Here is a 17,048-nt window from a genome sequence, read left to right on the forward strand (position 1 = left end):
ATATGCTTCTTCATAATCCTTAAAAAAAAAAAACATTATAATCGGCTGATTACTGTTGGTTAGATATAATAATTTCTTCTTGTCGTTTAATTCAGGTTTAAAATGTAGTCTTTGAAAGCAATTAATTTGAGATTTAACAGGCTGCATTATATTTTAAGCGAGCCCTGGTTTTGTAACTATAGATCTCACAATTGGCCAAATATTTCACAATTGGTAAAAAAAACTGGAGAAGGTTGTTTATAATGAGCTTTTCTAAATTTTTAAATTTAGATTTTTAATCGGGTTTTAGATGGAAACACGGCACAGAAACTGATTGTTTCAAAGTGTCTAATGATTTGTTGATGTTGATAGATTAAGGGAGCTGTGCTATTTTAGTCCACGTGCTATTTTTTGTTCCCACTGTGACTTTTGACATGGTGGACCATGAGATTCTCCTTGCCTGCCTAAGTCAGTGGAGATTCAGAAGACTGAATTAAAGCGGTTCTCTTATTTAAATCAGCTTTATCTTCAGCTTTATCTTCAGCTTCCTCGGGGTTCTATTATTGGCTGTTTTGTTTTCTTTATGTATGTTTCCACTGGGATTAATTTGTCAGTGTGGCATATTATTGCTGTGCAGATGACAGCTGTATCAACCTTTAAAGTGTAAAAATAACTCCAAACTAACGTCTCTGCTAGGTTGTTTGGATGGCATCAAGAGACGGGTGGCACTTAACATCCTTCAGTTTAATCATTCAAAATCTAGAGTATTTAGCCCAACAATTCATTAGCCATCTTAGTCCTTTATCTACTAATTGAAATATTCAGGGGGAAACTAAGGGCTGTTACTAAAATACTTATGATTTCTTTCTTTCTTTAAGATATAGAAATTGTTATTCATGATTTGTGATAGATAGATAGATTAATCTATTTGTAATGCTATAGGTAATTAGGGGCAAATATATTGCATAAATGCCTAACAGCTATTGAGAAATGCAGCGTCGCATTCAATTAATTTTATCGTTATTCCTGAATAAAACAGTTTAAACCGTTTTTAAGGAAATTAAAGATCACATTTTACAGATTACAGACCACAAAGTGTCTGTGAAGGGTTAACGATTTGTGATTCGAAGGAACGTTTCTGCGCATGCGCGTTTCGAATTGTAGCAACTTCCTGCCAAATAGTTGTCCCTAACAACACACAGCACCTCACCGAGGGAATTTCAGGTTAAGGAAACATAAAGTTTCCTCGGAAGTAGCACTTGGTGACATGGTAAGAGTTTCTTTCCCATTTGTGTGCCGTACACTGTACGTTTGAGCGCTCCGACGAGCGGTTTAGTCCGTAATGGTAAGGTCAGTGAGCCGCGAGCTAAATAACACACGTTGGCTAACTGGTCAAACTGTGCTAAACGAGCGCATTTGACAAAGCTAACACTGCAAAACGACGAAGTTGCGTCAGCAGTAAAAATGCACGTTTTCAAATATGAACACAATTAATGTGTGTGGCATTTAAGGTGAACTAGCCACGATTTTAAAGGGAAACGCTGGCTGTGTCTCAAACCCTAACGAGCCTCCTACCTAGGCTGTACTTTTCGGTGTCATGGGAGCAAGACGTTGGTTATGTAGCGAAATACTAGTCTGGAAGCAAATGTGGGACCCTTAACTTCATTGGACACCCGTCCTAGAGTCACATTACTTCAGCCTCTGCCATTGAGAGCCTCCTGGCTGCTGTCGTGTTTTGTTTGATAAGTTACTTCTGTCCTGCAAAATGCATTTGCTGAACTGACCTGTCCTATGTATGTATTCATATCTATTTATCAATAGTTCATGTATTACCTAAACTTAAAAAAAATCTGTAAATGTTAAATATGCATTAAGGGGATAAAAAGTAACAGCGAAGACGTTCACACACAAAAAATATTCTATTCACAGAATATGGGAAAATGTACCCGGTTTCCATAAAAATATGAAGCAGCCCAACCGTTTTCACGATTTATAATAAATAGACACTGAAGACTGGAGTAATGGAGATTTGGTCACATGAATTTATTTTGTAAGGGTACAGCGAAGCCGGTGTTGCCAGGGTCACGGTTTTCCTGCACAGTTTGGCTATTTTGAAAATGCATTCCTGACAAATATTACAAAGCTGTGCATGGGTTGTGTCTTTGGGTTACTCTGTGATGTACCGCGGGCACCCGAAGTGTATATAGACAAATAAAAAGGGAAATGAAGCTTACATGATAGGGCTTTTACACAGCAGAAATAAACATGACAACAGCCACTATAGCTTATAATAAACACACGATTACGGTAACATATGGTTTGCACCATATGTTCCAATACTAGAAATATCCCAAAACGAAGGCCCATCACGGTTCCTCGGGGACTGGAGCTGATCGCAGTCGCTCTAGTCAGTGCTTGTGTTTCTGAAGCGGCTCTCCATGCTGCTTGGCTGAAAATATTACGCATGATATTATCGAAATCGGCCGATATGGGCTTTAAAATGATGCTGATATGTCTCACTGTTAAGAGGAGAACACTGTGTGATAGCGATTAGAAGACTTCAGTAGTGGCTTGTTCCTGAAACATAGTTTTTTTAAATGAATCATAAGCTCAAAAAGTTTTTTTCTTTGTTTTTACAACTCTTTTCCTTGCATCTACAAATGTTAAACCTTAAAATAAAATGTTAGGGTTAACACTGCATCTTTCTGGTGGAAATGTAGCAATTTACAGTTATTTTTAAAGCTTCAAAGTACTGTTAAAAAATAGTTATTTATTTAATTCTAACAAATGCATTCTCGTTATTCTTGCTCATTTCCGCACAGGAGAAACTCTAAACCTAAACTCTAAAACTCTAAACTCTAAAAAATTAAAAACCACTTTTGCTGCTATATATTGAGGTGCGTATAATCTTACACGGGTAAGATTAGTGACAGGTTTGGTGGTATGGGTAGGTTAAAGTGTAAGGGATGGGTCAACAATCTAATAATGCATGTAATTATACAAATGAATTGCATATACACATTTAAAAAAAAATGTACAAAGTAAAAACATGTACATAAGTGCATTGTACCAAATAAATAATTTAAACATGTAATGATTATTAAATAGTTAACTATTCAATTAGTTCTTTCACAAGGGTTTATTTATTTATTTTTAATCCTGCTCTGACTAGTATTGAACAATATTTTAGTTACATAATTGGTTTAGGTAATTAAAACAATTTTAAGTATCATGATATACGTACCGCGATGCTTAAACACAATTTATTTGTCGTCGGTATCGGCTGCAAAAATCCATGCATAAAGATCGGAGCATCCCTAATATATAATACAGAAGTGGACATTTTGAAGTACATATATTTCTATAAACACACAACAGCTGTTTTCTTGTAAGAATATTTTATAATATCGGTGCTTTACATTTCTGATCCATTAAAAGGAGCCTTGAGCACACTCCAAATTATTGAATGGTAATGGAATGGCTTTCTCCAAATTTTTATTCACTCATGTATTTTTTTAACGTGCTTCTAATGATTGATCTAGTGTTTTATGAGTTGGTTATTTACAGAATAAATTTGATAGCAAACCATTTAAATGAAGTGGTCCCTTTTATCTTCCTGGTCGATTTGAACATGGGGAATGTGCGTACACAAATACACATGCCTAATGCTTTCTCAACTGTTTTCAATATTACATAAATACACACCATAGAAAAACATTTTGGGTTCCCTAGAAACTTTCAGTCAACAGATCTTTGACTTATGTTAATGTAGCCCTTTAGCTTTATTTACACTTCAAATTAAGTGTCTTTCTTTCTTTCCTTCTTTCTTTCTTTCTTTCTTTTCAACTTTATAGCATATTGTTCACATATTTATTTCCAAAATATTAGTTATTCTTACCTCAGACAAGATCAAACCTAAAGCTGCACCAGCTGTACAACTTAAAGAGACCATGGGGGAGTATGTTTGCAATCTAGCTTCAACCTAGTTCACCTGAGTTCAACCGCAATTAGCATGAGTTCACTGGAGTACAGATGTAGCTAACATTTATTTGTATGTTTTTAAAGTGTATTTCTGTTTGATATGAAATTCTATTAAAGGGACTGTTTCATTTATTTGAAATTCATTGTAAACAATGGCAATTATAAGACAAAGACATTTAAAAAATATTGAACAAGCATAATGTGTTCAAAGCGTTTAATGCAAGAAGTACAAAAGGGTAAAGTACAGATAAGCGTTTACACAAAAGCAGTGTTTTTGGGGCCTAAAATGTTTTTGTGAAAAAAAATGAAAAAAGAAAGAAATAACACCATTGCCGAGCCAATGGTCAGCTGTTGGCTCTTGTCAGGCCGTCGGCGAACAACGGCCGGCGAATCGATTTGATGTATTCCACTCGTCGGCTCACGTCAGCCCGATTCAGCATGTTTATTCTGTGTCAGGGCAAGTGAGAACTCTGATTGGATGCCTAGGTTCGTAAACGTTTAGTCACTGCATTCCAATATGTGAACATTATCTTAATAACGTGAGCCGCATGAAATTAAGAAAGTTATCAACGTTGCTGATATTTAAAATGGTCCACAAGCGCTGCTTTGTTCACATTTCACACATCTGTGTTTATGTCGTATATCTTTGTTGATGAATCTTTACTATTGATAGCTGCTTATATAGATGGCTAAGGCATCTCACGCAGGCCGTCTGCTGTCTGTGTGGTGTGTTTAAAATCATCTTTTTTGTCAGACGTGAGGCGAAAACATCAATGGCAATACAGCATTTTAAGCCATTTTTGAAAACCTACGCATGTGCAGTGTGTTATATATATTTTTAAAGGTTTTCCCCCATTTGCACAAATATAACATCATTAATTGAAAATGTAAATTGGTGAGACAAAGAGAAATGACTCGGCTTAAAATGTGGCTCAGCTCTATTTCATTCCTCAGAATAAGGATTCATAACAATGCATATTATATACATTATATAACATACAATATATAGTGACAACATGGTAAATAAATGATGACTTTTTGAGTGAACGATCCTTTTAAAGATGGTCGATGTAGGTTGACCGAAATTGGATGTTTTAATATTTGGTTAGTTGTCTGTTTTATTCCATTTTCCATCCACATTGTTCATACCCAGATCACGTTCCTTAGACATCGAGTTGGACATTGCATAAGCATCGCTCAGGGCTACACGTGATTTACTAAACATTGCAGACTCACGTTTACGTGAATGAAGCGTCTTCAAAATTGGCTCAAGTGTAAGCGAGCGTCTGACCCACTTTCTCTTTCCTGCTTCATATTCCAATTATATAAATGCAGTTTAAAGAAGGCTCGGGGTGAATAATATTACTTTAGATCTTATCCTCGCCCTCCCTTTGGATGCGACAGCTTGCGCAGAAACACCTAATGCCTTTGATATAATCAGGGAAGAATACAAGCTTCCTTGTTTTCACCAAATGTAGGTTCGTATACATGTAAGGAGAGGCGGCCATATAATCCAGGCACGCGTGCTGGAAAGTGGGAGGGTTCGGGGGAAACATCTGGTGCTTTTGTGGGGCGGCCTCACGTGCCCTACCTGCCGGGCTGAGCTCATCTGCCTCCAGGGTGACCCACAAGACTCAGTTTTCCCTTGACTTTCCCATAGTGCTCAGCTGCTCGAACACCCATGCACACACCTGACAAGGATCAGTCCCAGCGAAGTGGAGAGGCAGGGGCTGGAGGAGCATATATAAAGATGTCTCTCCTTGTTGACTTGTGTCTTTCCCGCAGGGCCTTGGCCAAAGCAGAAGCAGCAGAGACTGACGGCTCAGATTTAGCGGGGCGGACGCTGAAGACGCCCTCTCCCACAGCCATGGACGAGTCACAAGAGGTGCCCGAGCTACCTGTGAGTACACTGCACTTACCAGTCCGGAGAGAAGCGCTCAAGTGTAGCTGACAAAAATGAACGGCTTATTTTTTTACGTTTAGATAAATTGTTAAAAAAGGAAAAGTGTATGTTTTTGGTGCTTAATTGAAATCACTTAAGTCGTTTGGATTTCTTGTCAGTTTAATTGATGCTGCTTGAAATGTTACGCATTTTTTTAAATGATATCAGCTACTGTTACTCATTCAACACTGTGAGAAACATAACTATTTTTTGTTGTTGTTTTGATCGAATAGACAAAGAAAGCCCGGCATGATCCAGAATTGAGACAGGAGGGTGATTCAAGGTTGGTGAATTTATATTTTCATATGTAGCTTGCATATAGACTATAGCTTACTAGTTCAGGATTGGGCTTCTAGGATAAAGGGCGAAGATGTCATTATAAGTAGTACAGATCAAGAACCTGGATGTAAGATTGTAATCTTGCTTCATTACAGTTGTGCCCTTGAGCAAGGTGAAAAAATGAGGGGAAGGAAAAAAGAACAAAGAGTGTCTTGTCAGGGTGAATTATGATTTTCCTTTTGGACAATTGCCAATCTTCAATCACACCTTATTATCTTTCAGCAGAATGTCAAGACATTAAAAAAAGCATCATTTAATAAAATAAACTACTTTTTGAGCTTTTTGATATAATTACTACTTTTGATAACATCTGCCTTTTAATTTAAATTTCCACTATTAGTTGAGAAAAATGAATCAGAGTCATATGTTTCATACTTCTGATGTATTGGTCATTGTGATCACTGATGATTGTTCATGTTGTTATACTTTTAAGTGAAGGACAGGACAGGACAGGGTTATAAAAGTTGTTATTTTTCACAGAAGTGTGGGGGCTAGTGACAGCATTGACTCCCCTAACCGGAACGAATCGACAGCTCAGTCAGAGGTCAATTCATATCCACCATCATCTGTCGCTCACTTGCACACCAGTAAGTAGATTTAATATTTTGTCTCAAACATAATGTTATAATATATTTTAAAGAAATACAATATAAAAAACATACTCTAATTTTTTTTCCAGTTTCATTTTACTTGTATTACACAAGTCTATTGTTAAATTGATAGTTCTTCTGATTGAAACACTTATTTTAAATAGATATTGGATTTTTTTTTTTTTTTTTTTTTTTTTTTAAGACTGTAGTGTCCCTACATGTGTTTGAAACATGTAAACCTAACCCTTCAATTTCTCTGGCAGTGCCTGGAGGTCCAGACCGGTCAAATCAAGACACGATATCGAGATCCCAGGGCTGTGTCTCAGAAAACGCATATGATCACAATGGTAAGGTTGATTGCCGTCATGTTCAAACATGTATTAAAGCATAAAACATTGGTAACAAAACATCCTACTTTTGTAACAGCAGTGACGTGCAAAGACCTCACCACAACCACAGCCACGGAATATACCTCACAGATCTACCAAGGAAGCAAGTAAGTACTAAAACTTGTTTTAAAACGATTAGTATCTTTTCAAATATAGTCGTTCATGGGTCGATGTAAAGGATCAATGGGAAATAAGTCAATATGGAATTAATGACCCTGTTTTATTGTATATTTGCATAATGCGTTAATAAATGTTGTTTTTGTGCATGAAAGTACATCAGTACATTTGAACTTTATTATTTCTAATTGTATTATATAATATTTCAGATTGTAATATTCTAATTATATATAATAATTATGATATAAAAGAGATGCCATTAAACAAATATTTTATGCTGTCTTTTTGTTGTTTGGACATTAAAGACGAAATGTAAAATTGTTGAAATATAAAAGTATATTAAAAAACTTAAATGTTAGGTTGGATTAATTGTGATTAACGTCAGAAAAATATTCTAGAGCATATCTGTGTGTGTGTGTGTTGTTTTTATTTGAAAAAACATATTTTTTACTTGTCTAATTAAAAAAACTGAACTGCAGTTTGTTTATTATTTTTTGAATGCAGAAGTGTTAAAAATGGAGTTACCTGCTTTAGTTACCTGTGTGTGTGTGTGTGTGTGTGTGTGTGTGTGTGTATTGGGGGGGGTATTGGCTGGTATTAGAACAGAAGTATTACAATTTAATGGTTGTTTAATTTTTTTTTTTATTAAAAACTGCTAAAAAAAACTGCAAAAAGTACAGAATGAAAGCCATTATGCCTATAGAGAGTCCCCATAAGGATAGCAAACCAGACGTATGTAAAAAAAAAAAATTAAATATTTGAAGAGTTCAATTAGGCAATGAAGGCAAACTTTTTTTCCCTTTCAAATAACATACTCCTATTGAAGAGTAGCAGTTTTGAATTAGTTAACTTTAAGATCGTACTAAATAAGATAAATAAGATACACAGTAAATGGACTACACCCACATTTGTTCAAGTCAAAGTAAATACGACATCTTACCCAGACTAAAGCCTCCCTAAGTTGTGTTACTGAATGTTCAGCTAGTAACTCTCCTTCGTTATTCTTCAGCACCGCAGTCACTGCATATGCCAGTCAAGTGGCTTTCCCCTCCCTGGGCCAGTCGACCGTATACAGCGGCTTTCCTCAGTCCGGCCAGACGTACGGACTGCCACCATTTGGTCTGTGCTTCACCCAGTTGCCGTCTGTGCTTTAGTTCATCTGAACACTTCACCCAAACTCATTCCACTTAACCCTCACCCTGCACTCACTCTGTACGCCGGCAGTCAGATGAGTTTGTGTCTCAATGTTACATCCTGTTCTTAACCTCCCTCTAATCACCTCTTTCATCTCTGCATCCCCTCTCTCCTCCACCCTTTGCCCTTTCTCGCTCCATCTATCCATGCATGGCCTCAGGCGCCATGTGGCCAGGCTTAAAGACAGAGTCGCGGCTGCCCGAGGCGCCCTCTGTTGGTCAGACGGGGTTTCTCAGCTTCAGCTCAGCCTATGCCTCAACCCAACCCAACCAGATCCACTACTCCTACCCCAGCCAAGGCAAGCCTGCTACCGCTCTCTCTCTCTCTCTCTCTCTGTGTCTCCACGCTCTCTGCGCCTCACAGCTTTAGCAATTCGGGACAGCTGAGGAGAAAGACCTGCCCGGTTCCATCAGCCAAAACCACTTCCATTAACGCTCATACAGCATTGCGTTCAATAATACTTACCATGACCGTACTGTTTGGCTGTTTGACATTCTGTATAATTGTTATTTATCCCCAATCAGGTTCCTGTTTCACTACGTCCAGTGTGTACACTAACATCCCTCCAGCAACTGCTGTGACCACAACTACTGGCACACATCAGGTGAGTCTACCTGCAGTCAAAAGAGGAAGTCAGTCAGTATTTGAAAGGATGACGTTAGTAAGATGAGGATGCTGGGTAACACTATTTCCCAATAGTCCACTTTAGTCATTCTGCTAATAAGTAACTTTGCAACTATCAGTCATTTGAGTATTAGTAGACACTTTCTACCACTTTATTTTGATAGGTACAAAAACTTTGAAAGTATATGTCAAATTATTATAGTAACTTTAAACCTACGTAGTCTACAGTGAGAGTTAGTAGACATGTAGTTGAAAATTTAATTAGTTGATAGTTGCCATGTAGTTACAAAGTTACTTCTAGTTAGTAGAATGTCTGAAGTCGACAATTAAAATAAAGAAGAAAAAGTTGGATATATATTAACCAGTAAAACTGTAAAAGACTTGTTCAGTTAAAATACATTGCATGACAAAATAAAGGACAGCGTGAAACGGTCAGATTGCTTTGATGAGCAAACGATTTAAAGTTCTTAATCCTAATTTGTTTTATTCCAGGAGTTTTCAAGTTACAACTCTCTTGGTCAGAGTCAGTTCTCGCAGTACTACGTTCCTCCTCCCAGTTACCTGCCTGCTGGGCTGCCCAGCAGTGATAGAGATGGAGCAGGTGTGGTGGCCCCTGAATATCCAGCCATTAAAACTGAAGGCAGCGCCTCAGCAAACCTGCCCAACACAACAGGTGTGTTAGCATTACCCCCTTTGTAACGTCAAAACCTCCTTACTCATGTAGAACCTTGTAAATATTAGTACTAGCATTTTTCTGCCTACTGTAAATGACTTAAAATGGTTTTTCACAGCTTAAATTTGAGTATTAATTATTAAAGTTGTTTTTGTCATTGTGGGTACCCCTCATTCTTCGGCTCTAACTGTAGTTTTTGCTCTTTCTGTCAGATGCATCCCCAGGTGTGACGATCCCAACAGGTGTAGCTCTGCCTGCTGGGATGGCCCTCCCCACAGGAGCACGGGACCAAGAAGAGGCCAATCGCAAAAACCCTCCTGGTAAAGCTAAAGGCAAAGCTAAGAAATCTGATGGTTCCCAGTCCACAGACAATGACCTGGAGGTAAGGAAGCAACCTGGATAGTTTTAGCGACACTCTGAAGTATGCACACTATACAAAGAGTCATATTAACATTTTTTTTTAAAAGAATATTAAAATGGAGAGCAATGAGTCACTAGATGAGTATAATGCATATAAAAACAATAACTTTTTCTTTTCTCAGCGCATCTTCTTGTGGGATCTGGATGAAACCATCATCATTTTCCACTCTCTTCTTACTGGCTCATTTGCACAGAAGTTTGGCAAGGTACACCAAATTGCTTTTACGCTCTGGCAGATGTACTACCTCCCCCCACATTCTCACATCCTTGCTGTTTATTGGGATGTTTTTATTTTTCAGGATCCAGCGACGGTTCTCAATCTGGGGCTTCAGATGGAGGAGTTGATCTTTGAGCTTGCAGACACTCATCTCTTCTTCAACGACCTAGAGGTATGCAGAGCGTAACAAAAGGTTCAGTTCACTTTGTTCACGTAAGTAACATGCACCTCTCCTGTAAACACAGGAATGTGATCAGGTCCATGCTGATGATGTTGCCTCAGATGACAATGGGCAGGACTTGAGGTAATGAAACCAAGTCAAACTTTATAACTTTTACAACTTACACTGGGAAATTGCTATTTTGTATAGTCTGTAATAACACGTCTGGTATTGATTATTCTGGTGTAGCAACTACAGCTTCTCCAGCGATGGCTTCAGCGGACCCAGTGCAGGCGGCGGTTCAGGGACCACCACCGCGGTGCAGGGAGGAGTGGAGTGGATGCGTAAACTGGCCTTCAGATATCGCCGGCTCAAAGAGATCTACAATGGATTTAAAGGGAATGTAGGAGGTGAGAGTGTGTCTTATATCTCTGCTCCAAACCTACTGCATTTTCCCACAGGGTGGCGCTGTTACTGTACCCTTATTAGTTAAGAAGTAGTATTAAGTTTACTTTTCCTCATATTTGGTTCCATCTAATCTAATCTAATACTGGAATGAAGTTCATGATGGCCTCATGTGGGCTGTCTGAACTGACAGTAGTAATGTTGAAGAGGTGGTTTTTATTATTCCAGCAAATTATAACTTGCACGCCATACACCACATACATGAATGACTTTGGTGTCAGAAGCATTCATGCACATACTTCAGGAGCAGTGGTAGAGTGAGGATGAAGTCACACTAAAGAGCCCACATTACAAATATAGCATTATTGGCACAGAAGAATTATATTGTTGGAATCACATTCACAATGGGTTTTTTTTCCCCAGCTTATGAATTAAAACATTGACAGGCAGTCAGAAGCCATCATGCTTTAAAAAGTTTGATTAATTTAACGTGACATATGACATACTTTTAGTGTGTGCATATAATAAACAAAACAACTAATATAGTTGGCATTGTAGTTATCATTTTTGTTCTTGGTCTCTGTGGGCCTTTAGCTGTTGATGCCATGAGATGACTTCATGCATGTTTGTTTATATATATATATATATATATATATATATATATATATATATATATATATATATATATATATATATATATATATAATATATATATATATTTTTTAAGTAATACTTTTTTAATACTTTAATTCAGCAAAGACGCATTTAAATTGTTTAAAAGTGGCAGTAAAGGCATTTGTAACGTTACAAAGTATTTTTGTTCAAATAAATGTTTGCAACTGAATTTTGAAAATGTAATTTTTCTTCTTACTAATATCTTTCATTCAATTACGTTGTCCTCGCTGTTTCATTCTGTGATCCTGCATGTGAAATATGAATAACACATATTTGCCTTTTATACACAGGGTTCCTACAATGTCGTTTTGCATCTAAAACGGCTAAACTAAATGCAAAACTAGGTGTCTAAAATATAAAAAATTAATTAACTGTTATACAACAGTCTTTCAGATGTGAAACCTATGAATCTATTTATCATTTTATAAACGAGGCCCCAGGCCCAGCAGTATCTTTACATTATTGCTTATCAACAAGCCTAATTCATGAGGTATTTTAACATCACCTGATGATCTTGCAGGTCTGTTGAGCCCAATGAAGAGAGACCTCCTGCTCAGGCTGCGCTCTGAGATCGAGACCGTTACAGATGCTTGGCTGAGCACTGCTCTTAAATCTCTCTTGCTCATTCAGTCAAGGTGAGATCTGTCTCTGTTGTTTGAACATGCATGTTTTAGAAGAAAACATCAGACTCCCTTAGGCATTAAACATTGTGTGTTACGTGGAACAACCCAAACCCAAAGGTTTCTCAGTGTAGGTTCTTCAGTTTTAATGTATTGTACATGCTAACAAGTTGTATTGGTGTTTGTTCACAGGGGCAGATGTATGAATGTTCTGGTCACCACCACTCAGCTGGTTCCTGCTTTAGCTAAAGTGCTTCTCTATGGCCTGGGTGACGTCTTTCCCATTGAGAACATCTACAGCGCCACTAAAATAGGTAATGGGTTTATCAAAAACAAACCCTTGTGTCATTTAAAGCCACATGTTGAGCAGAACACAAAAGGAGAACATCTGAAGCATGTTCGCAGTGCTGTTTCCTATACAGTGACCGGGGGCTGCAAAAATATGACACGGCTGTCAAAATTTTCATTTGACTAAAAACCTCGGGAATACATGGCTGCAATTAAGAATTATCTTGATTTCGATTTTGGTTTTTAACTAATCAAAAAACACAACTGTAGTTTGATATTTATTAAAATGTATAATAAAAAAAAAAAAAACATGATTTTTGAAAGTTGTTGAAAAATGGGTTTAAGTGGTAATACTTTTTTTTTTCTTTTAAATATAATGTATGGTTTTGAATTACATGAAGGTTAATAAATGACAGTGTGTTAATTTTTGGCGAATGCTTGTCTTAAAATCATTGGTATCAACCTGAAACTGAGCACCAGGATAAATGTGCATGTGATATGTAACGCATTATGTGCAACTCCTGTTTACAGGAAAAGAGAGCTGCTTTGAGCGCATCATCTCTCGCTTTGGGAAGAAAGTGACGTATGTCGTTATAGGGGACGGTCGTGATGAAGAGTTTGCAGCAAAGCAGGTACAATCTCAATACCCTGTCAATGTGCTCATATGCAATATAATACCTCATATTATGCCATTTGCAAAATACTCCTGATGATACTGCTATACAGAGGTTTTCCAATTTTACAATCTAAATGATTTGCATAAGATACACTAATATTAAGAAAACACGAGTAAATGTTTTTGGAAAAAGTCTCTTATGCTCTTAAAGGTGCTGTATGTAGGATTGATACTAAGTGGCTGAACTAGGTATTTGCAGTCCAAATTCAAAATATTGGAGACAAAATATTTTTTTAACCTGTCTTGTCTTGTACTACTCAGACTTGACAGACACACATATTGCCAGATTCCCGCTCATACCCCATTCGTTTTCTAGCTTCCATGACTGAAATTAAATCTACTCTGTTTTTCTGCCAACTGGCAACCCGGTATTCCAAAACACGATAGGTTAAACGGGGTGGGTTTAACAAACCAAAACAGGGGCCGACATTCCGGACCGGAACACATTTTCATAGGAGAAGACTGTAGCATTGTATTTTCAGATAAACAAGTATGTTAACTTGGCATGCTATGGTATTTTTATGCTTTAGTAAAGTCAAAATCCTACATACAGCACCTTTAACTGTTACATGGGTAAAGCTTAATTTTCAGCATCATTACTCCAATATTCAAATTCAAATTTTATTTGTCACATACACATACATACATGATACGACATGCAGTGAAATGTTTTTGACAACCGTCCAGCGTCGAATAGAAAAAAAAAAAAAAAAAAATATATATATATATATATATATAAAATACAGAAGTGTACAGTATAAAAAATAAAATAAAGTATAGAATATAGTGTAAAGTGGCTGTTGTGAATGTCCAATGTAAAGTGACTAGTTCAGTGTCCCAAAACTCTTTAGCAATCATTCTAATATGCTGATTTGCTCACTATTTTTGTGGAAAGTGGTACTTATTTTTCCAAGAATCCTTGATGAATGGAAAGTTGAAAAAAAAAAGTGGTTATTACAAATAGACAGACATATTTTGTAACATTATTAATGTTTTTACTGTCACTTTTTTTTAAATGTTTCCTTGCTTTTTTTTTTAAGAATATAGAAATAGAATAGAATTTTCATCCTTGCTGCAAACTTTTTAAAGCTAGTGCATTCAACATTCAAACTGCCCAATTGGAATAGGCGTGATGGGCATTTTTGATGGTATTTTTACACTTTTATCTCTTGATTGATCTCTATATGTTTGATGCAATTTCGTGTTCACCATCTCTCTTTAGCACAACATGCCATTTTGGCGAATCGCTTCTCACGGAGACCTGATTTCCCTTCACCAAGCTCTGGAACTGGACTTCTTATAGATGGAGCTAAAGGTAAGACATGGATCTCTCCGGCTGTACCCATCCACCCCTAACCCAACGCAGCCGTGGAGCAGCTGACGTAGACTCTGGGACGTTAGCGGTCATAGACAAGAACTCAAGACAGTCCGTGACACGACCTCACAAGCCCTCCATTCCCTCAATGGCAGCTATCCTCCCCTTAGGTTGAATCTTGCACTGGGACGCCACGCAACCATACACAAGGAAAAGAGGAAAAAACTGTCTCCCGTTCTCACTGCATCTCTCTCTTGGAAAAAGGATGTACTTTACCATCTTTAACACAACTGGATTCACCAAAGGAGCAACCCATGACCAAAGGTCTGCACTGGCACAGAAACTTAAAGTTTTTCTGCATTCGTTTTAAAGGGCTGAAAAGTCAGAGTCATTTTGATTTGCACTCATTCCAAAGGTCAGGATATTGGTTCTTATGAGATGGCAGGTTACATGCTTTAGAAGCCTCCAAGAAATGATGCGATAATTTCAGTTCTTAAAACAGATGGTACCACCAACGTTTAGCATAGATCCCGCTTCGTTTATTACTGTATCTACATATGGTTTTTCCTAAACGTTCCTCAGTTCCTGGGATCTACTTTTGTTTACCCTTCATGCACACTTTATTTCTGCTTTAAATTAGGTGATATGACAAATTAGAGTGCCTAATAGAAACCATTTGTTTTTGTACAGTTTATCCCTCTTTTTCTTTGAAAGAATAAATCACCAGAAAATAAGAATTCACTTTTTTTTTGTTACTTTTGGTCCAAAGCCCAATTAACTTTCATGAACCACAAAAAGAGATTAGAGGAATGTCACACAATACAGTGAAATTTGATTGGAAAAGGGCACTTTCCACCATGGGAGCCATAAGTACGCACCTAAATTTCTTCCCCTTTGTTTAGTGTCAGCAGGCATTAGGTGCGACGTGTCTCGGCATGCTGAATTTGAAGAAAGAGAACTGTTGGATCCCAGTAACTTGGCTCTGCTCATGTTTTACTATATGGAAAGGAGCAGCATTTTTGTGTTAAGAAATTTGGAGTTTTGAATCAAAAAAACAATGACACAGTTTTTTGATTTGAGCTATTTCTTTAAAAATCCATATTTAGATGAAACACAGGCTCCATGATTGATACCTGATGTTAAATGTCTAATGCAATTATGAGCCACATGAACTAACTGCATTTTCGTCCCCTGAGGAAAGTCACATGGCTGAATGGAATTTTATAAAATTACCTCTCGCATATAGCCAAAATTCCCCATGGATTTAAAGCTACAGGGTCCCAGCCTGTGATCGTTTTCTTTCGTTTTGTACATGTTTGGGAGAAAAACCGTGTGATAGTGTGCAATACATTTCTGGTCAGTGATAATTGATTGTTTCAATTTTGGTTGAAGGTGGTTTTTACGAGCAGGTTTGGGTGTAATATTCCTAACCGCTGCGAGATTTTGACTGAACATTACTGAGCCTGAAGAAAAAGCATTTTTATTCAAGCAGCTTTGACAATTAAGAATGTGTAATCTTCATTTGTTTGCATAGATGTGTGTGTCTGTTTTGTTTTGTTTTTTCCTCCTGTATATATTTATATTGTGCCTTTTTAACTATAATCAACATTCAGTAAGTGTATTATCTTAAAGGGAATTACTGAAATATGACAAACATATGCAATATGACAAACATATGTTTGTATTGTTTGTTTTTTCTGGTGAAGTGTTACCTTGGACTCTTAGGCCTATGCTGTTGTCGTTTTCTTTTAGTTTGGTACCTTTGATGTGCTCTGAATTCATTTCTGCAGAAACCGTTTTCTCCATAGCTCAGCCAATCAGATGCTGTTGTTCTTTAACTTGAATCATAAAAACTGCTCTTCTGGTGCTTTTTTTCTATGTACGACTTTGTTTCCTGCATTTTTCAGGAAAAAAAAAGATTTAGTCCCTGTATACTGTCTATTATCTACATTAACTGAAGATACGTGACGCTATCATTGTGAGATCTTGGGATTTGTTACTAATGCATAGACAATCACAGGATGTAACGGTTCTTTTAGCCAGAGAGAAATGCTCAGTCTAGCCCTGGAATTAAGCTTGAGCTTTTAGATCAGTAGGAGAACTTCTGGCTTATTGAAACTGGCTGAAGAAACAAATATCTGTACCTACACTGTTTATGGTTTGTGTACGTGACGTTCATTAAATACTTTGAGGCTGGCCTACCTGCCTTGGCTTGTTCATCTCTGACCTATTATCAACCTTGTAATTCTAAAAAAAAAAAAAAAAAGTGAGGTGTGTCCTGATTGGCCAGCTATCCGGTGCATTGTGATTGTGATACCTCAAGTGTGTTGTGGAAATTTTAAACCCCTTACCATACCGTGATGACGTACACCAGCATATACCTATGACACAAAAACAGTAAAAGCCATTACAAATGAGGCATTTGTTGCATCCAGTGGGGACAT

The 17,048-nt window shown here is 37.3% G+C and overlaps 1 protein-coding gene across 3 annotated transcripts; it reads left to right on the forward strand.

Annotated features, from left to right (window-relative positions):
- The first annotated feature begins 1,126 nt into the window (after positions 1-1,126).
- Positions 1,127-16,801, forward strand: eya3 (EYA transcriptional coactivator and phosphatase 3). Of its 3 annotated transcripts, none has more exons than XM_043217321.1 (19): positions 1,127-1,249; positions 5,746-5,860; positions 6,136-6,185; positions 6,722-6,828; positions 7,095-7,178; positions 7,258-7,327; positions 8,347-8,456; positions 8,692-8,829; positions 9,056-9,135; positions 9,648-9,828; positions 10,041-10,210; positions 10,371-10,454; positions 10,548-10,637; positions 10,711-10,769; positions 10,875-11,035; positions 12,226-12,340; positions 12,518-12,639; positions 13,145-13,245; positions 14,512-16,801. In XM_043217321.1, the coding sequence occupies exons 2-19, from the start codon at positions 5,828-5,830 to the stop codon at positions 14,590-14,592; spliced, it is 1,836 nt and encodes a 611-aa protein (XP_043073256.1). In that variant the 5' UTR covers positions 1,127-1,249; positions 5,746-5,827; the 3' UTR covers positions 14,593-16,801. The 3 variants fall into 3 exon arrangements, with proteins under 3 accessions (XP_043073256.1, XP_043073257.1, XP_043073258.1); XM_043217322.1 differs by having other exon boundaries at positions 1,145-1,249; positions 7,261-7,327; XM_043217323.1 differs by lacking the exon at positions 8,692-8,829 and having other exon boundaries at positions 1,145-1,249.
- Positions 16,802-17,048: the final 247 nt, after the last annotated feature.

Source organism: Puntigrus tetrazona, chromosome 19 (assembly GCF_018831695.1).
Source record: "Puntigrus tetrazona isolate hp1 chromosome 19, ASM1883169v1, whole genome shotgun sequence".
Classification (NCBI taxonomy): domain Eukaryota; kingdom Metazoa; phylum Chordata; class Actinopteri; order Cypriniformes; family Cyprinidae; genus Puntigrus; species Puntigrus tetrazona.